This window comes from Ovis canadensis, chromosome 14 (genome assembly GCF_042477335.2).
Source record: "Ovis canadensis isolate MfBH-ARS-UI-01 breed Bighorn chromosome 14, ARS-UI_OviCan_v2, whole genome shotgun sequence".
Classification (NCBI taxonomy): Eukaryota; Metazoa; Chordata; class Mammalia; order Artiodactyla; family Bovidae; genus Ovis; species Ovis canadensis.
This window is the reverse complement of record NC_091258.1, coordinates 23,505,453-23,532,850: the sequence shown is the minus strand read 5'-3', so window position 1 is coordinate 23,532,850 and position 27,398 is coordinate 23,505,453. Positions and strand designations below refer to the sequence as shown.

General features: G+C 49.7%; 1 protein-coding gene across 19 annotated transcripts in view; it reads right to left on the bottom strand.

The window, feature by feature from the left end:
• Positions 1–231: 231 nt before the first annotated feature.
• Positions 232–27,398, bottom strand: part of NECAB2 (N-terminal EF-hand calcium binding protein 2) — a 43,868-nt gene continuing 16,701 nt past the window's right edge. For 5 of the 19 annotated variants that reach the window (XM_069552564.1, XM_069552554.1, XM_069552557.1 and 2 more), the window contains 7 exons: positions 12,694–12,830; positions 10,217–10,335; positions 9,956–10,035; positions 7,053–7,106; positions 6,474–6,586; positions 2,871–2,948; positions 1,612–2,460 (listed from right to left, as the gene is read on the bottom strand). In XM_069552564.1, the coding sequence (XP_069408665.1) occupies positions 2,106–2,460; positions 2,871–2,948; positions 6,474–6,586; positions 7,053–7,106; positions 9,956–10,035; positions 10,217–10,335; positions 12,694–12,830 (936 nt within the window). In that variant the 3' untranslated portion in view covers positions 1,612–2,105. Of the gene's footprint in view, positions 1,552–1,611; positions 2,461–2,870; positions 2,949–6,473; positions 6,587–7,052; positions 7,107–7,397; positions 7,507–9,955; positions 10,036–10,216; positions 10,336–12,693; positions 12,831–27,398 lie in introns of those variants that run through there. The other 14 variants (XM_069552559.1, XM_069552563.1, XM_069552561.1 and 11 more) reach the window with 11 other exon arrangements.

Below are 27,398 nucleotides of genomic sequence, written 5' to 3'. Positions count from 1 at the left end.
CCAGAGTCGGGTTTGAATGAAGTCTGGGGCCTGGCCTTCTGTCTGGCCGGAACACCAAGTTGATAGTGTGCAGTGAGAGACTGTGTCCAGTCAGGTCTGGCCTCTGCCCTTGGTGGTGATGGCCTCTAGGAACCTGGAATGTCCCCCCTGACACAAGGTGGGCTCAGATTTCATGGCTAATAAAGTGGTTTCCCTCCCCAGCTGTCACAGAAAATGGCACACACACACAGCTGTCCCCAACGGGAGTTTATTTGGTGCTCGTCTTGGGCGGCTGTTTGCCCAGTAGGGCACTGCTACGTGGGGTCTACTGCCGCCTGCGGGCTCAGCCCAGGCCTAAGGTGGGCACTACAGGGTCTCGGCCCACTACCACGTGGAGGAGTGGCAACCAGGGAGAGTGAGGGGGAGGCGGATGGGGACTGGTCATGCGTGGCCGTCTGCTGGCGGGGTGGGGGGGGCCGCCTCCATCACCACCGCCCGCCCATGTCAGCAGGGCCCGGCAGCTCAGACACTGCTCTGCCGCCAAGGGTGGGGCAGGGGGTGCCAGGGGAGGGGTGCGCCTTCACTTTGAACAGTGGGAAGAGACACTCTTATTTGGAAGTATACTGAAAAGACAGCTAGTATACCAAAGTTTCTAGAAAAGAGTGGACATCCTTCGTCAGAGGGAGCAGGGCGGCAGACTCATCTGTGGGACCTTGGGGAGGTGGTCAGTCACGGCCCAGGGTGCACCAAGCAGCTGGAGAAGAAGAGAGATGGGTTTATGGTGGGGGTGGGGGGGCAAGAAGCAGGTCCTGCCTCCGCTCAGGGCAGAAGAGCGATGCCTGCAGTCCCTCCTGCATCCGGCGCCCCAGAGGCGCTTGCTGGTTGTCCCCCTGGTGGCGAATCACACGTCCGAGGAGCAGACTTGCCTTTACATTGCCCGTATGCCCATTTGAAACAGTAAATGTGAACTTTCCAGGACGTGAACTTGTCTTCCCACCACGGCCTGGTAACGCCCACTTGACAGAGGAGCCCCTAACTCACTGACAGAAGACACTGATGTCTGGTTAAAGGAGACGTGAAGGGGAGAGTATCTGTAAATGAGATCGCTCTTGGGTCCGCAATTTTGTACCTGCTGCTCCAGTAGCTCAGTGTTTCCTGGAGCTCGGGCTCCATTCAAAAACTGGAGTACTGTTTAGAGCCGCCAGCCCAGGAGGAGGGTGTGCACCGCAGTCTGACAGGTGGGTGGCCGGCGGCCCCGTTTACTGATGGGTGCTTTAAAATTCGCCTGTAGCCCACCATCAAGGAAGTGAGGGGGAAACTTATCTTGCCAGTTAGAGCAGTAGATGCTTTCTTGGCCCTGGAGTCCTGTGAAACCCTTGGGGGAGGGAAGGTGATGCTGGGGAAGAAATGGGGGTTAAATTATGTAGGAGGGGGTGTTCACATCTTCTGCCCTCTCCCAGAGCCAGGACAACTGTCTTACCTGTGCCAGGCAGGCCCTCGCTCACCAGCTGCGTCATCCAGTCAAGGGTGGCTTTACATGAAACAGGGGCCATAGCTATTTTGCATGTTTGACTTTCCACAGGTACAAAAATGGTTTCGGTTTTTGTTAGATTTCCGGAAAAGTGCACACAGTGTCGGAACTTTACATTTTATTCACTCACCAAGTCGTGTCCGACTCTTGGGGACTCCATGGACTGCACTAGGCTTCCCTGTCCCTCCCCATCTCCCGTAGTTTGCCCAAGATTCTATATGCTAGCATTTGGCAGTTAGTATTTTATAGGAACCATAGTTCTTGGTGGCTACATAAGTAGATATAATAATTATAAACTATATAATATATATACACACATACCTGCATCTGTGACTTTTTTGTATACTAAGTACTGTTTCAATGTTACAGTTATTTTTAGAGTTATTGCAGTGAGCATCACGTGTTCTCAAATCTGTAGCAGTCCAGCCTGCCACGCTCTGGGCTCGGGGCCGCCTCCCCGCCACCTGGTGCCCAGGGCCCCGGCCTTCCTGCCTCGAGGCCCCTCTCTGTTGAGCGCTCACTTGTGGACTACACTTCCTAGCAGCTAAGAGAACAGAAGGCTTCCTGGGTGGCTCAGTGGTAAGGAGCCCGCCAGCTAAAGCAGGAGACTCAGGTTCAATCCCTGGATCAAGAAGATCCCCTGGAGAAGGAGATGGCAACCGACTCCAGTATTCCTGCCTGAGGAGCCTGGTGGGCTACAGTCCATGGGGTCACAAAGAGTCAGACACGACTGGGCGACAGAACACCCACAAGAGAACAGAAGAGTCTGTGGACGTCTGGGTCTTGGTGCTGCTGCTTCTGCCAGGCCTAAGGTGTCCCCACTGCCCCTGTGGCTGCTCCAGACCTCCTCCCCAGTACCTGGCACGGAGATCCGGGAGAAGGCCTCAGGCTGGCTCAGCATGTCCACCTTGACGTGCCGGAACGCCTTGCACACAGGGCTCTGTAGGTGCCTGCAACCCAGGGGGACGCCCGTGAACTCCTGGGGGTTGGAGCGGGGTCTGAGTCTGACCCTGGGCTGGGGGCTCTGACTGATCAGCCAAGCTCAGGGGTCAGAGCCTTCATGGGAAGGTAAGAAGGCCCGGCATGACTGCTGGGGCCCCAAGGGTAGAACAGCCTGGTTCTTGTCTCCCCGTGAGCAGAGTTAAACAAGAGAACTTTCTTTCTGGATTTTTATCCTTGGGCAGTAGTTTCTAAACAGGAGCACCCTTGGCCTCAGCTCCCAGGGCTGGCAAGGAACCTGGATTCAGAGCCCAGGTGAAGGGGTGTAGGACCAGCCTCCCGAGCGGTGGATGCCGCTGGGACCCCAAATCCTCACCACCCCCACGGGCTGGAAGCCAGAGAGCATGTGTGCCAAGCCTACCTCTTCCACTCCTCCTCCGTCTCCCAGAACTCATAGACCACAAAGGTGACGCCGTCCGCCAGCCTCACGGCAGCGATGCTGCAAGAGGAAAGGCCAGAGTCAGGGGCCACACCTCCCAGGGTGCAGAGAGGGCCCACAGGCCCATCCCACCACTGCCCTGCCCTGCCACAAACGAGCCCAGACCGGGCGCCCAGAGCCAGGGAACAGGCTCCCAAAAGCTGTGGTCCAGGACAGGATCCTCTTGGAACACGCTTCCTTCCTGATCAGAACCCCCAGGACTGCCACCTGGTCTGACAGCTGCATGTACAGCTCTGCTGTCCGGACTGAGGCCTGGCCCATACAGTGCCCAGAGCATGGCTGTTGAATGAATTCTAATGAAATGCCGTTTTTTAAAAGGCCTTTTTATTCATTAAAAAAAAACAAAAACCTGGTTTTTTTTTCCAATCTGTAACATCCATCTTTATTAGAAACAGATTTTTTACTACATGACAAATAGAGGCTCTCTATAGATTAAAAAAAAAAAAACCTAACAACTTAAAGTGAAAAGTAGTATCAATTGAAAAAAGATCTTGAAAACATACCAGTTTAGAGAATAACTTTCCTTCTATCTAGTAAACCATTCTACGATAAAAATCTGATATAAAAAGAATTTCTACTATGTTAATAAAAGTTATGTAAGGCACTAGAAACTTAGTGATTTTGTTTTCTTTCCAGATTATCTCTAAGATCAGATGAAGTTATGATTTAAAAAATCTGATAGCAAAGTTATTGACTATTAAGTCATTATTCATAACATCAACAATTTTATACAAATACTGGGTAAAGTTTTTTTGTACAACTGGGAAAATAAACCACATTTTCTATTTCTTTTCTAGACATGTTTTGCATGAAGGCAAAATATGTAAATCTTGTTTTTCTTTGCCATGAAGATTCTTCAAAAAAGGCTTTTCAAATAACTACATTAGCCATATTTTCATAGCTATATTCTAATTTTAAGTGGGTTAAATAATTGATCAAGAAAAGAATATGGTCAAAAAGGTACCCAGGGAATCATCAAGAAAAAAGAGAAAAACTTTTTTTCCTGAAACATAAGTTTAGAAAAGTTTCTTCCATGATGTGGGACTGTTAGGGGATAAATTTCATAGGGTCGAATCAAACCCCTTCTCACGATTTCAAGTTCTACATAATCTTAAGGACCAAAATAACATGCTGTGAAAATACGGCAAGTTATCTGGAGTACAAACTTAAGATTCTCTAAATGATAAAGGTTACCCACAGGGGAAACGATCAGATTTACTTCAAAGCCGCTAAACCTTCTTTTATCCAGCTGTATACAGAAGCAACATTCCATACCGTTAAACACTGGCTCCTTTTTGAAATATTTTGGCTTCTAGCACACCAGTCTCCTAACTTCTAGCTTAAAAACCTACCTTTAAAAATAAAAGCATCTTCCAAGCTGTTCTCTGTAATCGTCTCATTTAATCCTTAGAAACAGGCCTGGCCAGAGTCGCAGGCCACTCCTCCCTTCCTGTCTGAGACACAGGACACTTACCTTGTTCCAAACAGAGGGACAGACCCAGGCTGGGGGCTAGAGCAACGGCGGGGGCGGGTGGGAGGTGGCCTCTAAGAAGGTGGCTGACCAGGGCAGGGTTGGGGATGAGAGGGAGGCCCGGCCTCCGAGATCACAGCGCCGCCCCCTCTGGCCTCTGGGCAGCCCTCCCTGCTCCTCTTCCCCACATGCTCAGCAGCACAGAGCCCCCAGCATCCCTTGGAGAAGGGATGCCCATTGCTTGTGGGCAATCACAGCAGCTCCAGGTTCTGCCACTCAGGACGGAGACAGGGCTCTAATCGCATCATTACTTCATTACCTCCAGCCTGAAGTTACCCACCAGCTGCAGCTCCTGTCTCCTGATGGGATGGGCTCGGGCCTGCGTGCCACCTGGTCATTAGGGGGACCCTGGCCCCGCCCAGAGGTGGCCTCACTCCTTACAGACTGCCCTGCTGTGGACAGAGGTCACCAAGGGATGGGCTTCGTCTCCATTTGGTAATTGCAGTGCAGAGAAAAGCAATTACAGGGCTTGTGTCTGTTTGGCTGACACACTGGTTGCAGGGGTGCGGGGCGAGGCCTCTGCCTGTGAGGACACAGCAGGCTGGCTTGGGGCGCATGGAGGACACAGAGTCATGTAACAAACAGGACGCCCTACTGTGTGCTGTTTCCAGCCTGCCTGCCCGGCTGTGGGCCCCTTCTCCTTCCACACTTTCTCCCGTGGCGAGTGCACGGCTCTGGTGGCCCTGGGACGCCCACCACCCCCAGGGTCACCCAACTTGTATGCTGGCACCTCGACTGTAATGGCATCTAGAGTGCGATGTGGCCCAAAGGCCTGTGTGAGCCCCCACCCACTCACCTGATACTCTGCGACATCTCTAGCTCAGCCCATGTCCCCAGCCCCCGCCCCACCCCCTCGCCCCCAGCAAGTTTCTGAAGCCAAAGAATCTGACTCCACCTGGCCTCCTCTTTCTACAGCCCGCCTCCCATCCCGACCCTGGGCTGGTCTGGTCAGCCCCACTCCAAAACAGATCCCAGCTCTGCCCACATTGTGCCAAGGGCCAGTCCTCTCCCTCCCCCTAGCTGCCCAGCTGCACGTCTGTCCAGCCGCCAAGCGTCCATATAGAAGGGAGGAGGCAGGACTGGGCCCCGCTCCGGCCTTAGTACCTCCCCCGCGGTACCTGACAGCTGGAACGAGCAGGGCCTGCCTGTCTGCCCCCCGCCCCCCATCTCACCCACCACCCTGGGGCGCCCCGTGGAGCTGCACTCTGGCATATGCTCCTAGACACGCTCCCCTTGCTGCCACCCCGGGTCTGGGTGGGTGCGGCATCATTATTCAGGCCTCAGCACCCAGCAGCCCCTTCCTGAAGACCCCCACCCGGTTCCTGGCCTCCGCAGCCAGCCGGAATCATCTGCCCCGCTCCCGCCCCGGGGATTAGCACTCAGCAACAGCAGCAGCCTGAGTCACGCCCCACCCCCAGGCCTGGCCCCCGCCCCCCACTTCTCCAGGAAGCAGGTGGAGGCACAGGTGCTCAGGAGGGAGAGAAATCAGCTGGGGGGGGGGAGCGTAGAACGGAGATGGGGAACAGGCGTGGAGCTCACAGCTACTGTCTGCCAGTGGGCCACCACCGGGAGAAGAGGGAGTCCGGCGGCTCGTGCCAACAGCCCTTGGGGACACCCCCGGCTGGACGCAGGCCTTGGCAGCAGAGACTGCGGGCAGGGGGCCCTGAGGAGCAGCCACAATAGCAAGCAGGGCAGTTGACACAGCGGGCATGGGGCCAGTCTCTGCCAGACGGCCCCCATGGTGCATCGCTCCACTGAGGCCTCCAACCACCCAGTTAGTGGTCCCCCTTTACAGATGAGCAAGCTGAGGTCAGGGAGACGAAGCCACTTGCGAGATTTGCACAGCAAGGAAGAGCCAGAGTAAGGACTTGCCCCTGGCTCCTGTAACCACCCCGCTAGGTGCGTCGCTGGCATCGGGGTGTTCTCAGGGACATAGCTACTTGGGCCCTGGGCCTTCATCCCCAGGCCGGGCCCCCGGCCCTCGGCTTACTCACTGGAAGCAGTTCCTGGTCCCAGCGGTACCCCGCACGTATTGGCGCAGAGAGTCCAGGAAGTCACCCAGCTGCTCAGGGCACACGGCCATCTCCTGCCGGACCAGCTGCAGGTGCTGTGGACCACAGGACCCGTGAGCCACCCGCTCACCCAGGACCCCACCCGGCCCCGGGGGGCACAGCCCAGGACCCAGCAACCTCCCTGGGACAGGACACCTTGGTCAGAATAAAGCTGACCCCTCAACCCCACTACTGAAAACTGGCGAAAAATGAACTAAAAGCAGCAGTCCCACACAGATGCTGAAGAACAGACAAGGGGGTTTAGAGAGGCTCGAGAAAGACTGGAAGGCACTGGGGCCAAGACACAACAGAATGAACGGTCTGCAGAACTGATTCTGATTGAATCAGTGTCTGCTGATCACGTTGCTCCAGGCCAGAGAACACCCCCGGAGGGGACGGAGGCCACTTGCCGGGGCTGCACATCCCCGTGCTGGTCCTGGGTGGGGGTGTCAGGGACACTGAGCCACCTGCATCTTGAGTCTCGGCCCAGAAGGGGACAGGGCCACAGGGAGGGGTCCTCACCATGTTGGTGCCTTCTTCATCTGAGAGATGCTGCTGAAGGTCAAACCAAAGGGTCTGCAACAACAAAGCATGCAGAGAGGCTGGAGACTGAGGCCCCCTCTGCCCGGGAGGCTTCCAGGACCACCACGAGGACACAGCACCGGAGAGCTCCGGGCCCTCCACCCGCGGTTCCAGGGACCCTTAAGTCCCAGGGCTGGTGGGAGCTCCCAGGGCCAGCCCACTCTGGGCGGGGCTCAGCCCACAGTGCTGGCTCAGGGGGACCCAGGAAGCCAGGCTGGTAAGCCACCCACAGGCACAGATTCCGTCTGGCTGTGGCACCAGACCCGAGAGGCCAAGCGGACCTACCGCAGAGAACACAGAGGAGGCTGCGTTTTGCTGAGCCCAGAGGGCTGGGGGGTTGCCACACCTGCTGGAACAGACTGCCGGACTTGCGAGTCACCCCCAACCTGGGATCCTCAGGAACAGAATGGTCTCAATGAGGCAGTCTGTGCTTGCTGGCCCTTGACTGACCTCGGGCTAAAGGCTTTACACCAACTCTCAGGTAACTTTCCAGGCTCAGGCAGAGGCTGCCCCACTGTCAGCACTGCGGAAGCAAGGAGCCCATCCAGCCCCCTTCTGACCCCATGCTGGGGGCTGCCGCAGTTCCCAGCACCTCCATTCAGAGCAGAGAACCCAAGGGCCGCAGGAGCTGGTCCAGGCTCCGAGCCCGAGTTTGAGGCCAGGCCCCTTCCCCCCGATCCACGGAATCCTTTAACTTGGGCTCCCCAACAGACGCCACCTTTGTACCCTCCCTGTCCATCCTCCAGGAGGAAAGCCGTGTCCCTGGCACAGGGTGTGTGTGTGTGTGTGTCTTCTCTACACAAGCATGTGTGTGAGGCGTGTTGCCTGGTTGTTAGAGAAAACAGAATAGCAGATACACAAGTCCGTGACCTGAGCGGTCACCACCTAGAAATTCTTAATAAAGCTGGAACCAGGGACCCCGTCAATGCACGGCCGGTCCCAGAGAGGTGCTGACATTCCCGGAAGCAGGGTGTGGACGCAGGTGTAAGCGGGCTCCTGGAGAGCGGGGCGGCGATTCGCCCCCTAGGTTTCTCCTGGCCGGCTGGGCCACGTGAGGGTGAGGATGAAGCAGAGATGAGGGGAGGGATGGTGGCACCCAGGTCTGCGTTCCCCTCTCCCTACTGCGCCCCTGCTCCGGGGAGCCCAGGCCCCGCCAGGAGGCCTCAGGCTGTTCCGTGGAGGGCGGGGCCTGGCTCCTGCTCGCGCCGGGGCCAATCCTCTGATTGGCCGGAAGAGGCCCGCCCCGTCTCCAGGACGCCCAGGTGCTCCTTGGTTTCCAGCCAGCTGGTTGTTAAGGCGACTGGGGCGCTAAAAATAAGCTTCAAAGAGCCTCCCTCTGGGGGCGCCCGCGGAGTTGTTATGACAACCAGGCCTCAGGTCCCGTGGAGTCTTTCCTACCGCTCCCACTAAGTAGCCGGCTTTGGGGGCGGAGGGGGTGGGGCGGGTGGAGATCCCTGCGGCCCTGCAGGTGGGCTCACTGGCTCTGCCCTCAGACTCCCCCCCCACCCCCAAGTCTGGGCCTCGGCCTCCTCCTGGGGAGCCCCACCCAGCGCCCTCACAGATCCCTCGAAACTAACCCACAAAACCATCAAAGCACTATTTTTCTTTTGCCCTTTTGCAAAAGATATAGAAGTTTCAGAAAATCATAAATGTAAAATTGCCACTGTGATATCAGCCCAGAGATATCTGTTATCTTGGTTTATGTAGATGTACAGGTGTGGTGTGTACATGTGTATATAGGTTCTGGTATCAGAATGTCTCATAATGATGGCAAAATAACTGCTAATATTAAATGCTAACTAAGCAGCAGGCTCTGTGCTAAGCCATTAAGATATTTTATCTAATCCTCACAACGACCCTGTGAGAGGTACCATTCTGATTATCTCCCCTATGGTTAGGGGAGGACTCTGAGGCTCAGAGAGGGTAAGTCACTGGCTCAAGGTCACACAGCTGTTAAGTGGTATAGCCAGGATTCAAATACAGGCAGGCTGATACCAGTGCCTACTGGTAAACTTTAACTGTTTGTTCTCTTTCTTCCAATAAATGGTCATTGTTATGGGCTGAACTGTGTTCCCCGCAAATTCATAGGCTGAATTCCCAGCCTCCAGTGTTGCAAAACGTGACTGTATTTGCAGACAGGACATTTGAAGAGTGTGTGAGAATAAGGTCACACGGGTGCGCCCTAATCCAGATTGACTGGTGTCCTTATAAGAAGCCAGGACACAGACACCTGGCTGTCTACACGCCCCAGAGGAAGGCCGCGGGAGGACCAGCCCTGCCGGCATCCTGATTCCAGACTCCAGGTGTCAGAGGATAAGCGCCTGCGTTTGAGCCCCTGGCCTGTGGTCCGTGGCTCCGGCAGCCCTGAGATGATAGCCCTGAGATGACGCAACACTCTGAAATCATGATTCCATTTTCCATCGCTTGGGACGGGCCATGTCACATTTAAAAGGCTTCACACTGCTGGTCACTCTCACCTCTCCTAGACCTCACCATCCCTCAGCCGCCACTACGCCGGGTCTGGGCTGCCATCTGCCCAAGCCACCCGAGGCCTTACAGCCCCCCTTGCTGCTCAGTCCCCTTGCCGCCCACTCTCTGCTCCTCGGCAACCCCCTCCTGGCTGCCCACCCACTCTCATAGCTCCTCTTCCCCAGGCCCCATACAAGTACAAAGATCACATTCCCGGGGTTTCCCCTTCGTCCACACTACCCCCAACACCGCCCAGGGGCATTAAGCTTCCCTGACTTCCCTCTTGTAAGCTCCGGCCTAGCTCCGCCCTCCCTGGGGGGCTAGGAGGGTTGGGGGGGGATGGGGGGATGGATGTGGGGGCTCAGCAGGCCCACCTTGTTCTCCAGCCGTCCAATGAGCCCCGCCAGCCTGCAGATCTGGGCATCCAGGCCGTCCTCCTTGGGGTCTGAGGTGCCTGGGAAAGAGGAACAGAGATGCTGATGGGGGCGGGGCCAGGCTAGAGCAGGAGCACGCCCTCCCCCCGACCGAGGACTCCCAGTCCCTGTGGGAGGCCCAGGCCCCATCGGGACCACTCTCAGAAGTCCTCCCGGGACCCCCCAGCCAGTGCCCCCGACCCCAGGCCACCGCTCTCTCACCAGGCGGGAAGCTCTTTCCTTGCTCCGCAGCCACGAGCCTGTGGTTAGGGGCGTAGGGGGGAGTGGGACTCCCGGACCAGGTCTCCACTGCGCTGTGGCTGGGCCGGCTGTTGTTCTGTCTGCAGAGGGGGTAGGGGGATGCACCCCGTGACGGGGGCTGCAGGGCCCTGACTGCTCGGAGCAGCTCTGACCAACTGTGGGGCTGAAGCGTGCACAGAACTCCTGGGAGCCCCACCCCTGAGCTGCACACAGTGGCCGCTGTCTCACAGGGGCGGCTGCCCGCGGGTGGGGGGATCTGAACTCAGATCCTTTCTGGGAACCCAGACCCTGTGCCTGGGAGGTTCCGTTCCAGGTTCCAGGGCCTGCGAGGCTGAGCCAGGCCCCCACCTCCCTGCGGCTCACAGCTGTCCCTTGCCCACCCTGCCTGCCTCCTAGTCCTGTGTTTGGAGGCCTCTGGGGTCGGGGCCTGGGTTTGCTAACAAGCCCCCTCTCCAAGAAAAGAAGCCGTAGGACTCAGTTGAGAGCGGGCATCTAACAGGACAAAAATCCATGATCCTGGCTCAGCCTGGCCCCACCCCACCTGCCACGCACACTGATGTGCAGAGACCAGGACCCCTGACACGCAGCTCACCAAACGCTGTGCCTGGCATGCAGTAGGGACCCAAGAAATGCCCAAACCCCCATGTGCAAAAATGCTAGAAAAGTCACTGCGGACACACAAACACACATGCCCGTGTGCACAGCTGATACGCCTGGTGCCCAGCGTGGCCATCGCTCGCTCTGGAATCTGCCTCCTGTGAACCTGAAAGCCCAGCATCCTCTCCCTCTGTGCCGAGGGGCTGACCACCCCCAATCCCTGGGGAGGAGAAAGGCTGGCAGAGTCTTGGGGGTGTCGGTCCTGGGACCTCTACAAACCAGCAGCAAATGAAACATGGCCCGCGGACTGTGAGTGGGTGCAGCGGGGGTCCCCCAGGGACAGGCTGCTGGCTCGAATGCAGGTCATGCCGTCCCCAGGGCTGGGAACCAGGGTGGCTGGGGGCCCTGCAGCTGAGAGCTGAGACAGCTGAGGTTTGGGGACTGAGAGGTGGGGGTGCGCGGGAAGCAGATGTATGTTCCCATCATCCCTACGTGAGATTTGGGGAGGGAGGCAGGTGTAATGGCTGACACGTGGGGGGACAGCTGACTCGTGGGGGGACGGCTGACTTGTTGGGGGAAGGCAAAGCGCAGGGAATCAGCTCTAATAAGTGTGCAGCGCTCCATCTGATCTGTGACAGAAAGGAAGCTGCAGGTTTTTTAATCAAGATAGTGATGATAAAGGATGAAGGAAATCTATGTGACAGGAAATCCCCTTAACCTTGGAGACCCTCTGAATCACGAGACTGATCACGGATGCAGAGTCTAGGGCTTGGCTCCCAGGGACCCCAATCCCAGATGGTGTCACCAGGGCCCAGGACTCTGCGTCCTGCATTTCCCAGGGGACTGGGCTGCAGGCCCTCAGAGCAAACGCGTTTTGTGAACAGCATCACCGAGCACCTCTGCAACCACAGTGGGTTGGGACGAACCCCCACCTAGGACCAGCATCCTGCCGTGCCAGGAGACGCCAGGCTCAGTAAGCTCAGGCACCTGGCAGGTGCGCCCAGCTGTTCCTATGGCTTAAAAAAAATATTTATTTGGCTTCACCGGGTCTTAGTTGTGGCATGTGGGATCTAGTTCCCTGACCAGAGATCGAACCTGGGCCCCCCTGCGTTGGGAGCGCAGAGTTGTAGCCACTGGACCCCCAGGGAAGCCCCTGTTAATGTGTCTTTACTTCTGCTTTGCCTCAGGCACGTCAGCTATTCAGGGAAGGAAGAGCACAGAAGAGCTGGTCTGAACTTGGGACAGCAAATGCCCCCCACGTGGCCCCTGGGGGCTGGGCCTGCCAGCCGGAAGGAGACTACTCCTCTCCGGACCCCAGGCTCATTGCCCCAAAAAGGGGGGACCCCAGGTGTTTTCCAAGTTCTCAAGGACCCGCAAACAAGGCCTTAAATAATACTAACTAACCTCAGGAGAAAAACCACTCCATTTCACTGCTGTTCAGTCTTTCTGAGGTGGTGATTTGATGGTACGGTGTTTTCAATGCCCATCTACCATCTCACAGCCTTGAAACAAGCAGGGAGCAGGTCGAGGGGTCACCAACAGGGCTTATTTTTACAGTCATGGTATTTTTCATTCACAGCCTGAGATAACTTGTTTTCCAATGATGGTAATAACCACTGCAGTTTCCTAATTCCCCAGTTTTAAAAAATGAGCCCAACAGTGGAGTAGTTTCAGATCAACAACAACAACATGACAAGGCAGGTATACAACTATCCCCACTTAACAGGTGGGGAAGTGGAGGCAGGAGAGAGGCAGCAGCTCACCCAAGGCTGCCCAGCCCCCAGGCACACGCCCATCCCCGCCACGCAGCAGGCTGGCACAGCTCACTCCCATCCACGCACCGGATCTGGCTGGTCTGCTCTTCGATGGCCTCCACCGCGCTCTCCACCGAGCTCAGCAGGGACTGGATCTGATTGGCCGTCTCCTTCAGGAGGAAGCGCGTCACAAACTGGTCCACGTTGCTCCCGCCCTCGTACACCTGTGGAGGGAAGGGAGGGGGCACAGAGGGAAAGGGGTTGACGAGGGATCTGATACACCGACTTGGGGTCACCCTCCCAGGGCTCCTGCAGGAAGGCAGGGGCTATGGACTCAGAGCCCAAGGTTTGAGCCACAACAGAAATCACAGTGTCTACAATACTGCATTGAGGACGGAAAGGCAGAAGGTGAGTGAAATGCTCAGCACTGTGCCTATCACATAGCAAACGCTCTGTGAACGGCAGCTGCTCTGATGAAGATGGTAGCAGTGACGACAGTGCTGGCGAAGGCGATGGTGGTGGCGCTGGTGGCTCTAGTGACGACGCTGGTGGCCACTTCTGTTCAGCATAGGATTGGAAGTCTAGCCACAGCCACCAGACCAGGAAAAGAAAAGGTATCCAAAATGGAAGGGAAGGGGTAAAGCGGTCACTCTATGCAGACAACATGATACCCTATACAGAAATCCCTGAGGACTCCTACATCCAGGTCAAAAAGCAACAGCTAGAACCAAACATGGAACAACAGACTGGTTCACAATTGGGAGAGGAGTACTTCAAGGCTGTATATTTAATTTATTTAACCTGCCACCCTGCTTATTTAACTTGTATGCAGAGTACATCATGCAAAATGCCAGGCCAGATGAATCACAACCTGGAATCAAGACTGTGGGGAGAAACATCAACAACCTTAGGTATGCAGATGATACCACTCTAGTGGCAGAAAGTGAAGAGGAACTAAAGAGTCTCTTACCGAAGGTGAAAGAGGAGAGTGAAAAAACTGGTTTACAAGTCAACATTCAAAAACCTAAGATCACAGCATCCAGTCCCATCACTTCATGACAAAAAGATGGGGGAAAAGTGGGAACAGTGACAGATTTTATTTTCTGGGGCTCCAAAATCACCGCAGACAGTGACTGCAGCCAAGAAATTAAAAGACGCTTGCTCCTTGGGGAAAAAAGCTATGACAAACCTAGACACCATATTAAAAAGCAGAGACATCACTTTGCTGACAAAGGTCCATATAGCCAAAGTTATGGTTTTTCCAATAGTCATGTGTGGATGTGAGAGCTGGACCACAAAGAAGTCTGAGTGCCAAAGAATTGATGCTTTTGAACTGTGGTGCTGGAGAAGAGTCTTGAGAGTCCCTTAAGACTTCTGGGAGCTCAAACCAGTCAATCCTAAACGAAATCAACCCTATTCAATTTGTTGGAAGGACTGATGCTGAAGCTGAAGCTCCAATACTTTGGCCACCTGATGTGAAGAGACAACTCACTGGAAAAGACTCTGATGCTGGGAAAGATGGAGGGCAAGAGGAGAAGGGGACCATAGAGGATGAGATGGTTGGATGGCATCACCGACTCAATGGACATGAGTTTGAGCAAACTCAAGGAGATGGTGACGCACAGGGAAGCCTGGTGTGCCGCAGTTCATGGGGTTGCAGAGTAGAACCTGACTTAGCAGCTGAACAATAACAGATAAAAGACCCGGAACTGCCAAAGCAATTCTGAGGGAAGAGAAAACAAAGCAGGACGTCTAACCCACCCAGACCTCAGACGGTGCTAGAGTTACAGTAATGAGAACTGTGATTTGGGCACAGAAAGAGACATATGGATCAATGGCACAGGACAGAGAGCCCTGGGGGGGAAAAGGACTTATGTCAATTAATGTCCGACAAAGGAGGCAAGAATATATAATGGGAAAGACAGTCTCCTCAGCAAGTCACGGTGCTGGGAAAGCTGGACAACTGCATGTAAATCAATGAAGTTAGTACACACCCTCTCATCAGGCACAAAAATAAACTCAAACACAACAATGACACCATAAAACTCCTAGAAGGGAGCACAGACAAAACATTCTCTGACATCAGTCGTTCCCATGTTTTCTTAGGCTCGTCTCCTAAGGCAACAGACATAAAAATAAAAATAAGCAAATGAGATGTAATCAAGCTTTTGCACAGCACAGAAAACCATCAAAAAGTGACAAGACAACCCACAGGATGGAGAAAATGTTTGCAAATGTTGAGCCCGACAAGGGCTTAAGCTCCAAAATGCACAAACTCACACAACAAGAAAACAAACAACCCGATCGAAAAACAGGCAGAAGACCTAAACAGACATTTCTCCAAGGAAGAAATACAGAGAGTCAATAGGTATATAAAAAGATGCTCAACATCATTAATTATCAGAGAAACACAAATCGAAACTACAGTGAGGTTACTACCTCACACCAGTCAGAACGGCCATCATCGAAAAGTCTACAAGTATCCAATGCTGGAGAGGGTGTGGAGACAAGGGAACTCTCCCACACTGTTGGCAAGAAAGTAAGCTGGTGTGAGTGAAAGTGAAAGTCGCTCAGTCGTGTCCGACTCTTTGTGACCCCACGGACTATACAGTTCATGGAATTCTCCAGGCCACAATACTGGAGCGGGTAGCCTTTCCCTTTGCCAGGGGATCTTCCCAACCCAGGGATTGAACCCAGGTCTCCCACATTGCAGGCGGATTCTTTACCAGCTGACCCACAAGGGAAGCCCAAGAATACTGGAGTGGGTAGCCTATCCCTTCTCCAGCGGATCTTCCCAACCCAGGAATCAAACTGGGGTCTCCTGCATTGCAGGCGGATTCTTTACCAACTGAGCTATCAGGGAAGCCCCAAGCTGGTGTAGCCCCTATGGAAAATATATGGAGGGTCCTTAAAAAACTAAAAACAGAGCTACCATATGATCCAGCAACCCCACTCCTGGGCACATACCCAGACAAAACTAGAATTTGAAAAGATACGTGTACCCCTATGTTCAGAGCAGTACATTTACAATAACCAAGACATGGAAACAGTCTCATCGGCCATCAACAGATGACCAGATAAAGAAGAGGTGCCGTATATATGCATAGTAGGACACTACTCAGCCATAAAACACAATGACGTGTTCACACCATTTGCAGAGATTATCTAGCGGTTATAATACTAAGTGAAGTAAGTTAGAAAGACAAGTATCCCTTATCATGTGAAATCTAGAATATGGCACAGATGAACTTATTTGTGAAACAAAACAGATTCACAGGCACACAGAACAGACTTGTCACTGTGGGGGGCGGTGGGTGGGGTGGGGGGAGGTTGGGGGGGGCGGGGGGGTGGGGGTGGGGGTGGGAGAGGGTGGTTTGGGAGTTTGGGGTTAGCAGATGCAAACTATTTCATATGGGGCGGATGAACAACAAGCTCCTACTGCATAGCTCAGGGAAATATATTCAATATCCTGTGATAAACCAGAATAGAAAAGAACATGAAAAAATATATAACTGAATCCTTCTGCTGTACACCAAAAACAACACAACACTGTAAGTCAACTCTATTTCAATTTAAAAAAAACACAAAAAACCCTCCTGCCCTGATCAGTAGTGGGGTCGTGTCTGTCAATAACCACTGCGCCTCAGTCTGGTCAACACAGCGAGACCCTGTCTCTCCTGTTAAGGACTCTCCTAAATGCTCTGTATGTCCCTTAAATAAACAATTTTTTTTTTTTAAACAAGGTGGATTCTGTGGGCGCTGGGCATTCGTGCTGCTACTCGGAGAGGTGAGGGAAGAGGAGCCAGAGGAGCAGGACGGATTAACTGTCTCTCAAGAAAGTGCCTGAGACTCAGTCCTCAGACGGAGTCTGGGGGCCACGAGAGGAGGACTCTGGGCATAAGATGAAGAGGGCTTCCCACTGATGCTGCCCTGTGATGTGAAACAATTTCCTCTCTTGTCAAGAGTCTGCAGCAGGGACATTGCTCAAGGCTCCTGGATCGGGCTGAGTGTCTTTTGGCTTTGAGACTCGAATATGGGCAGGAGACGGCTCCGGCTCAGCCAGGTCACTCCAGGGTGACGGTGATGGAAATGACGCCAAGCTGAGGGGCTTGGACCCCTCAAGCCCCATGTGGCTCCTTCTGACCTCCCCTGCCAAGACCCCACTCTCTTGAGCCACCTGCCTCAGCATCTTGGGAGTCTGCCCAGTCCCTGGCCAGGCGAGGAAAAACAGGGCTCTCAGGGAAAGAAAATTAAACCATCCATCACTCTGACTGGGAATTAATTGGCAGTAATGGCACAAGGGAACCGCAGCTAGAGACAGACAGACTGAGAAATGGAGGCCAGGGGGGCAGGGAATACAGGTGGGAGATGAAGACAGGCCAGAGGAGAGGCGACCTCAGGCAGGGAGGCTGGGGAGCCTCCTGCACCAACCACCAGACAGGGGTGCTGGAGGCAGCCGCGACGGCAGGATGCACGCCAGGTTCTGGCCGCCAGATGCACCTCCCTGATCAACTGCCCTTCCTTCCCAGCAGACGGCTGAACTCACACGCGATCCAGATCAATAGGCGTGGGACAAGCAAATGGCCCCCGAAGAACAAGACATAACAAAGTAAAAAAAAAAAAAAAACTGAAGAAGAAAAAGAGAGAGAGAAAGCTGCCAGAAGCCATCAAGCAGAAAGAACGAGCTTAGATGGCTGTGTTAAAAGCACCCAGAGAAGAGACTGAGGATGCAGCCAGGGGTCAACACATGTAACTGGTTGGCTGAATTAAAAAAGAAAAGGCAAGTTATTTTCAAAAGCGTAAAAATGCAGCTTGCAGAGTCCTGCCCTCCACCGTCACTGATGCCTCAGCCGAGGCCAGCACCGCTGATTCTAGAGGAAGACAGTCAGAGCTGGGAAGTCTGCTTCCTGTGGACAGGTTACTAACATGCAGGGGGACAGAGAGACCTTCAGAAATCTGCAAAGCTCTGGAAGTTTATCAGATAAGCACCTTTCCAGCAAAGAATGCCCAGGAGTTTCTCCCAAATAAATCTCCTAGGGTTGAACGAGATAAAGTATGGAAGTTGTGGACAAAAGTGAGGGGGATCACCCAAATTAAAATGAAGGTTACAGAGGTCAGGAAATAAAAATATGAGCCACTAATAATTAAATTTAAATCAGACTGGATTAAGTCGATAAAGAGTGACAAACAATGGAAAAATAGCCAGTCATCCTAACAATTCTTTTAATTTCACAAGAGAGGAGAGAAAGTGTTTTTTATTAGCCAGGTATAAAAATAGCATTAATACTGTTAACAATGTATATTTTAGATGTCCCTTCCCTGGTGGCTCAGACAGTAAAGAATCTGCCTGCAACGCAGGAGACCTGGGTTTGATCCCTCAAGAAGGGAATGGCAACCCATTCCAATATTCTTGCCTGGAGAATCTGGTGGACAGAGGAGCCTGGCAGACTACAGTCCATGGGGTCTCAGACTGAGCAACTTTTTCTTTCACTTTAGAAAGTCCCAAGTGTAGTGACTCTGCAATCATGATCAACGTACTAAACAAAGCAGACTGCCCAAAGGTGAAATGTCAGAAAAGACGAAGGAGCATAAAAAAAACGGGAAGCGTGTGAGATTATGACACCAGCCAGGCCTGACAGATCCTAACAATGAAGAGAGTCAGCCTAGACTGCCCCAGGTAAAGGCACTGTCCCAGATTTGATTAAGCAGGACTGCAGGTATATTTCAAGCGAAAGAGCACTCAAGGATTTGTAAAGAAAAGCCTGTGCAAAGACTCGGCTACCAAATCTGATCAAATGACTAAGACAAGTTGCAATGTCAGGATCGAGTAGAATTTAAATGGGAAAGTATTACATAAGAGAAGGGTAAGAATAAATGACAAAAGGCATAATGTATTACAAGGACACGACATTATCAAATCTTGGTGCGTTATGAAACCTCCACGCACCAGGAGAGGCTACAGCTCTACGGATGGCTATGGGAAAGCAGATGGCTATAACCACTTTGTAAGGCAATTCTGCTTTATATCGAGAGACTTTCACTGCCCAGTATTTCTCCACTTTTGAACATCTATCTTTAAGAAATAATGCAAATGTGGACAAATATTTATGTCCCAAGGTTACAGGGTTGATAGATAGGAGCCAAAAACCTGGAAATAATCTAACATTCCAACAAAAGAGGAAAAGTATGCAAATTTAAGTAAGAATATTTAAAATACTTTTAAGCGGTTTGAGTAATATGGGAAAATATTTGTTAAAATGTTAGGTGAAAAAGAAAGCAAAAAATTCTGTATGCAAAGTGATTTTACGTGTATTAGAGAAATCCACAAAGGAAGAAAAACAGGCTCAAAGAAATCAATTATCAGCTAAAATGGTAACAGTGGTTACAGATCGTAGGAATTAGGAGTGATCTGAATTTTGTCTTTGTATTTTTCTCTACTTTCTAAATTCTGAATATTGAATATGTATTATTTACATAACAAAAATATGATAACAAGGTCTACAGGCATCAAACAGCATGGAAGAAAAATATTAGAATTACAAAAGTTAAATGATAAAATTCTGTGTGAGAAATTAGCCCAACAGAGTCCCACAAAACAGATAAATTACAAACAATATATGTCTACTGTAAATGGCATTATTGAGAAAATGTGAAATGGGAAAAAAAAAAAAAGATGTCTGGGTTCCTTGTCCAATACACTCTTCTGGGTTATCTAAGTCTTTGCTTGTTTTGGAGCTACTTTTAAAACTCTAGCATATAAAAAGTTGACAGTGATGCAAATAATTCCCATCCGCAGAAATGCACATGAATTTTGCCTGGTAGCATGCAAAACTGCCTGACTGTGTTTATTCACAGATTCATCTCAGAATTCCTGTTGTCTCATGTATGGCAAATGTTCTTTGAATTCGCCTTGGAGCCAGTTTAACGTTTTACTGGTTTTCACATTAATGAGTTAAAATCTTTCACATGTGTTCATTTCGTAATCGTACAAGAGACAATCTTACCTTTACACCAAGTTGTCTTTTTAACAACATATTTCATAACAAAGAAGGGATAACTATGCTCAGATTTTATATTGTTTAAGTATGACCCACATCATCTTCTCAAGTATCCATAATTAAAAAAAAACAAAATAATACGTAGTGAAGAAATCTCAGCATGTTAAAAAACAACAGCAAAAAGTAGAATACAAACTACTGGTCACTTGGTTTTATCCTAATACCAGGAAGTGAGTAAGGACCTAACAAACCATTAGAGGATACAGAGAGAGGAGATACTACATTCTAAAATCTATCATTAGATGAAAGTATTATTCAGCGGTAGATTTCTACACTTCATTATTCAAAAAAATTTAAGCATTCTATTTCACATATGAAAAACCACAGTCACAACAATAAACCTAAGGAAACAGGAAGTAGAAAATAATAATGATAAAAACTATAGATACAGTGGATTCAGTAGTAAAGACACAGAATCAACACTGCCAAAATGAACAAACTATTTCCAAGGCAATATACAGAGTCAACGTGATTCCTATCAAATTACCAGTGATATTTTTCACAGAACTAGAACAAAAAAGCTTAAAATCTGAATGGAAGGCCTTCCTTGGTGGGCCAGCGGTTAAGACCACCTGCCAACGCAGGGGACACAGGTCCCACCCCTGCTCCAGGAAGACCCCATATGCCGCGGAGCAACTAGGGCCACGTGCCACAGCTACTGGGCTTAAGTTCTGGGGCTCAGGAGCCACAACTCCTGAGCCCGCACTGCACCTATGGGGCCTGGAGCTCCTGCCTTGCAACAAACCACTGCAGTGAGAGGCCCTCACACAGCCAGAGAGCAGCGTCCGCTGGCCACAACTAGAGAAAGCCCGTGTGCAGCAAAAGACCCAGCACAGCCAAAAATTTAAAAAAAAAAAAAAATTGAGCAGAAACACAAAAGACCCTGAAGAGCCAGAGCAATCTTGAGAAAGAAAAACAGAGCTGAAGGAATCAGGTGCCCTGACTTCAGGCTAAAACTACAAAGCTACAGCCATCAAAAGAGCATGATACTGGCAACAAAAACAGAAATATAGCTCAAAGGAATAGGACAGAAAGCCCAGAAATAAACCCGCCCACCTATGGTCAATTAATCCACGACAAAGGGGGTAGGAATATACAACGCGGGGAAGACAGTCTCATCAATAAGTCGTTCTGAGGAAACTGGACAGCAGCTTAAAAGAGTGCAATCAGAACATTCTCTAACACCATACATAAACTCAGAGTGGATCAAAGACCAAAGGTAAAGCCAGACACTATAACTCTTATAGGAAAACGCAGGCAGAGCACTCTTTGTGTTAAATCGCAGCAATATCTTTTTTGATGCCCCTTCTAGAGTAATGAAAATAACAAAAAAGAAACCAGGACCAAAGTAAACTCAAAAGCTTTCACACAGCAAAGGAAACCATAAGCAAAACAAAAAGACAATCCACAGACTGGGAGAAAAAACTTGCAAATGATGTGACTGACAAGGGATTAATCTCCAAAATATACAAACGGCTCACTATCAAAAAGAAGCAAACAACCCAATCAAAAAACGGGAAGAAAACCTAAACAGATATTTCTCCAAAGAAGACATCCATAACCAAAACGCATGTGAAAAGATGCTCAACATCATTAATCGCTAAAGAAATGCAAATCAAAACGACAATGGGGTGCCACCTCACACCAGCGAGAATGGCCATCATCAGACATCTACAAACAATAAATGCTGGAGAGGGTGCGGAGAACAGGGAATCCGCCTACACTGCTGGTGGAAATGTAAACTGGCATGGCCACTCTGGGCTTCCCGGGTGGCTCAGTGGCAAAGAATCCACTTGCTAGTATTCCTGCCAGAAAAATACCACAGACAGAGGAGCCTGGTGGGTTCAGTCCATGGGGTCACAAAGAATCAGACACGACTGAGCATACACACACAGCCACGATGGAGAGCGGTATGGAGGTTCCTTGAGAAACCAGAAACAGCTACCATATGACCCAGCAATTCCACTCCTGGGCATATTCCAGAAAAAATCCTAATTCAGAAAGATACATGCACTCCAGTGTCCACTGTGGCAGTGTTTACAATAGCCAAGACATGGACGCAACCGAGATGTCCATCAGCAGAGGAATGGATAAAGATGTGGTGTATATATACAATGGAACGTCAGCCATAAAGAACCAATAATGTCATTTGCAGCAACATGGATGGATCCACAGATTGTCATACTGAGTGACAAACGTCAGAAAAAGACAGATGTTGCATGATATTGCTTATATGTGGAATAAAGAAGGCTGAGCGCCAAAGAATTAATGCTTTCAAATTGTGATGCTGGAGAAGATTCTTGAGAGTCCCTTGGACTGCAAGGAGATCAAACCAGTCCATTCTAAAAGAAATCAGTCCTAAATATTCACTGGAAGGACTGATACTGAAGCTCCAATACTCTGGCCACCTGATGCAAACAGCTGACTCATTGGAAAAGACCCTGATGCTTGGGAGAGACTGAGGGCAGGAGGAGAAGAGGGTGACAGAGGCTGAGATGGCTGGCTGGCATCACCCACTCCATGGACATGAGTTTGAGTTAGCTTCGGGGGTTGGTGATGGACAGGGTAGCCAGGCATGCTGCGGTCCATGGGGTCGCAAAGAGTCGGACACGACTGAGTGATTGAACAACAAGCATGTATATGTTTATGTGTGACTGATTCACTTTGCTGTCCACCTAAAACTACGGCAACATTGTAAATCAACTATACTCCAATAGAAATTTTTAAAAAGATACATGCACCCCAATGTTCATGGCTGCCAAGACACGGAAGCAACCTAAATGTCCATCAACATACGAATGGATAAAGACGACGTGGTACACACTGCTATACGTAAAACAGATAATCAACAAGGACCTACTGCACAGCACAGGGAATTCTGCTCAACGTTATTACGGCAGCCTGGATGGGAGAATGGATACATGCATGTCTATGGCTGAATTCCTTCCCAGTTCACCTAAAACTATCTCAACGTTGTTAATCTGCTATACCTCAATACAAAATAAAAACTTAAAAAAGATGTCGTACATATATACAATGGAATATTACTCTCGCCCCCTTCATAGATGACAGCCTTGATGTGATGAAGGGGCTTGTGTAACTCAATGAAGCTACAAGCCATGCCATGCAGGGCCATCCAAGACGGATCAGTCATAGTGAAAAGTTCTGACAAAATGTGGTTGACTGGAGGAGGAAACGGCAAACCACTCTAGCATTCTTGCCCATAGAACACCATGAACAGTATGAAAAGGCAAAAGGATCACCAGAAGATGAGTCCCCCAGGTCAGAAGGTGTCCAATGTGCTACCAGAGCAGAGCACAGAGCAATTACTAACAGCTCCAGAAAGAATGGTGGCTCAACGGTAAAGAAAACACCTGCCAACGCAGGAGACATGAGACGTGGGTTCTGTCCCTGGGTCGGGAAGGTCCCCTGGAGGAGGGCATGGCAACGCACTCCAGTATTCTTGCCTGGAGAATCCCATGGACAGAGGAGCCTGGTGGGCTACAGTCCATGGGGTCACAAAAAGTTGGACATGACTCAAGTGACTTAGCATGCTGGAAAGAACGAAGTGGCTGGACCAAAGCAGAAACACTGCTCGGCTGTGGATGTGTCTGGCGGGGAAAGCGAAGTCTGATGCTGTACAGAAGAATACTGCATAGAAACCTGGAATGTCAGGTCCATGACTCAAGGTGTACTGGATGTGGTCAAAGCAGGAGATGGCAAGAGTGCCACTCAGGAATCAGTGAACTAAAATGGACAGGAACGGGCATATTTAATTCAGATGATCATTATATATTACTGTGGGCAAGAATCCCATAGAAGAAACGGAGTAGCCCTCACAGTCAACAAAAAAATCCGAAATACAGTACGTGGGTGCAACCTCAAAAACAACAGAATGATCTCCGTTCGTTTCCAAGGCAAACCATGCAACATCACATAATCCAAGTCTATGCCCTGACCAGTAATGCCGAAGAAGCTGAAGTTGGACAGTGCCATGAAGACCTTCTGGGCTTCCCTGATAGCTCAATTGGTAAAGAATCCGCCTGCAATGCAGGAGACCCCAGTTTGATTCCTGGGTTGGGAAGATCTGCTGGAGAAGGGATAGGCTACCTATTGCAGTATTCTTGGGCTTCCCTGGTGGCTCAGCTGGTAAAGAATCCGCCTGCAGTGCAAGAGACCTAGGTTCGATCCCTGGGTTGGGAAGATCCACTGGAGAAGGGAAAGGCTGCCCACTCCAGTATTCTGGCCTGGAGAATCCCATGGACTGTATAGTCCATGGGGTTGCAAAGAGTCAGACACGACTGAGTGACTTTCACTTTCATGACGACCTTCTAGAACTAACTCCAAGAAAAGATGTCCTTTTCATCATGGGACTAGAATGCAAAAGCAGGAAGTCAAGAGATACCTGGAGTAACAGGCAAATTTGGCCTTAGAGTACAAAATGAAGCAGGGCAGAGGCTAACAGAGAGAACGTGCTGGTCATAGCAAACACCCACTTCCAACAACACAAGGGACAATTCTACATGTGGACCTCACCAGATGGTTAATACCGAAATCAGATTGATTATATTCTTTGCAGCCAAAGATGGAAAAGCTCTTTACAGTCAGCAAAAACAAGACCAGGAGCTGACTGTGGCTCAGATCATGACTCCTTACTGCAAAATTCAGACTTAAATTGATGAAAGTCGTGAAAACCACTAGGCCATTCACGTCATGAATCAAATCAAATCCTTTATGATTATACAGTGGAAGTAACAAATAGATTCAAGAGATTAGCTCTGATAGACAGAGTGCCTGAAGATCTATATGGAGGTTTGTAACATGGTACAGGAGGCAGTGACCAAACCATCCCGAGAAAAAGAGATGCAAGAAGGCAAAATGGCTGTCTGTATTTCTCTACAAATAGCTGAGGAAAGAAGTGAAAGGCAAATGAGAAAGAAAAAGATATACCCAGCTGAATGCAGAGTTCCAAACAATAGCAAGGAGAGACAAAAAAGCTTTCTTAAGTGAACAATGCAAAGAAATAGAGGAAAACAATAGAAGGGGAAAGACTAGAGATCTCTTCAGGAAAATTACATACACCAAGGGAATATTTCATGCAAAGATGGGCACAGTATAGGACAGAAATGGCAAGGACATAGCAGAACAGATTAAGAAAAGGTGGCAAGAATACACAGAACTGGACAAAAAAGGTCTTAATGACACAGACAACCACGATGGTGTGGTTACTCACCTCGAGTCAAACATCCTTGAGTGTGAAGTTAAGTGGGCCTTAGGAGGCATTACTACAAAGCTAGTGGATGGAGGTAATGGAATTCCAGCTGAGCTATTTCAAATCCTAAAAGATGATGCTGTTAAAGTGCTGCACCCAGTATGTCAGCAAATTTGGAAAACTCAGCAGTGGCCACAGGACTGGAAAAAATCAGTTTTCAGTCCAGTCCCAAAGAAGGGCAATGCCAAAGAATGTTCAAATTAGCGCACAACTGTACTCATTTCACATGCTAGCAAGGTAATGCTCAAAATCCTTCAAGTTAGGTTTTAGCAGTACCTGAACCGAGAACTTCCAGATGTACAAGCTGGATTTAGAAAAGGCAGAGGAAGGGGCCATATGTATACCTATGACTCTTTCATGTGGAGGTGTGACAGAAAACAACAAAATGCTGTAAAGCAATTATCCTTCAATTAAAAAATAAATAAATTTTAAAAAGAAAAAAGAAAAGGCAGAGGAGCCAGAGATCAAATTGCCAACATGCGCTGAATCATACACAAAGCAAAGGAATTCAAGAAAACCATCTACTTCTGCTTCACTGACTATTTATTATAAAGCCTTCGACTGTGTGGATCACAAACTGGAAAATTCTTAAAGAGATGGGACTTCCATTCCACCTTACCTGCCTCCTGAGAAACTTATATGCAGGTCAAGAAGCAACAGTTAGAACCAGACATGGAACAATGGACTGGTTCAAAATTGGGAAAGGAGTACATCAAGGCTGTATATTATCACCCTCCTTATTTTACTGACATGTAGACCAAAATGCCAGGCTGGATGAAGCACCAGCTGGAATCAAGATTGCCAGGAGAAACAGCAACAACCTCAGATATGCAGATGATGCCACCCTAATGGCAGAAAGCAAAATGCAACGAAAGAGCCTCTTGATGAGGGTAAAAGAGGAGAGTGAAAAAGCTGGCTTAAAACTCCAACATTCAAAAAACTAAGATCATGGCATCCGGTCCCATCACTTCATGGCAAATAGATGGGGAAACAATGGAAACAGTGACAGATTTTATTTTCTTGGGCTCCAAAATCATTGCGGACGGTGACTGCAGCCATGAAATTAAAAGACACTTGCTCCTTCAAAGAAAAGCTATGACCAACCTAGACAGCATATTAAAAAGCAGAGACATCACTTTGCCAACAAAGGTCTGTAAAGTCAAAGCTATGGTTTCTCCAGTAGTCACATACAGATTTGAGAACTGGACTCCACAAAGAAGGCTGAGTGCCGAAGAATTGATGCTTTTGAACTGCGGTGTTGGAGAAGACCCTTGAGAGTTCCTTGGACAGCAAGGAAATCAACCCTGAATATTCATCGGGAGGGCTGATGCTGAAGCTGAACCTCTAATACTTTGGCTACCTGATGCGAAGAGTCAACTCACCGAAAAAGACCCTGACACTGGGAAAGACTGAGGGCATGAGGAGAAGGGGATGCCAGATGAGATGGTTGGATGGCATCACTGCCTCAGTGGACAGGAGTCTGAGCAAGCTCCGGGAGACAGCGAAGGACAGAGGGCACCTGGTGTGCCGCAGTCTATGGGGTCGCAGGGTCAGACACAACCGAGACATGAACAACACGAAAACACACTATAACAGGAAAGTTAAATAAACGCGTCAGCGGCTCATTTCTAGAAACAGCTAATTAAAATGGGCAAACTGTCAAACAGAAGTTTAAACGCAGCAAAATAGGAAAAAAATCAAATCAAGACCTGAGCTCTATCAGCAGATGTTTTATTGAATGTAATCTGAATTATGCGTCTGTCTTGTTTCAGACAGTGATTAAGAATTTAAAAAAGGCATAAGAGCATGCTAAGCATTATTGATCATAAAACTGAACATGTCCACGGCAGTTCTGTTTAAAAAAATATCATAATGGACACCAAAAATTTAACTACAATTAAGACTGACTTTAAAATCACTATTAAAATAATCCTCTCCTCCTGTTTAAGCACCTCAACCCAAGCCTATGCATTAATTCTATTTTTGAATAGAAAAATGACTCTGAGATAGACAAGCTGATTCACACACAGAAAGATATGCAAAACCACCTACAGTTCAGTCCCAAACTATCATCCAATCTCAATTTCTGATACAGACAGAGATAAAATGCTCAGCTAGTGACAAGGATTCAGCACTATGGTAAAAGAAAAATGTGCCAATTAGGGCTTATCACAGGAAGCTAAGGATTGTTCAATAGGAAAGAATCTAATAATAGAATCTACCTCATCAATAGTTCAAGAAAAATCATATGATCCCTGGAAAAGAAAAAAAAAAAAGGCATTTGAAAGAATTCACTACCACCCCCTAAGGCAAAATTTAATGAAAGGAATACAAAAATAATTTTTTACAGGCTGAAGAGGATTCTAAAAATAAGAGCTGGTATTAATGTTATAATCAGTGAAGAACTAGAGAGATGCATTTGAACCTCAGAAGTGAAACAAGGATGCTTGACGTAACCTCGT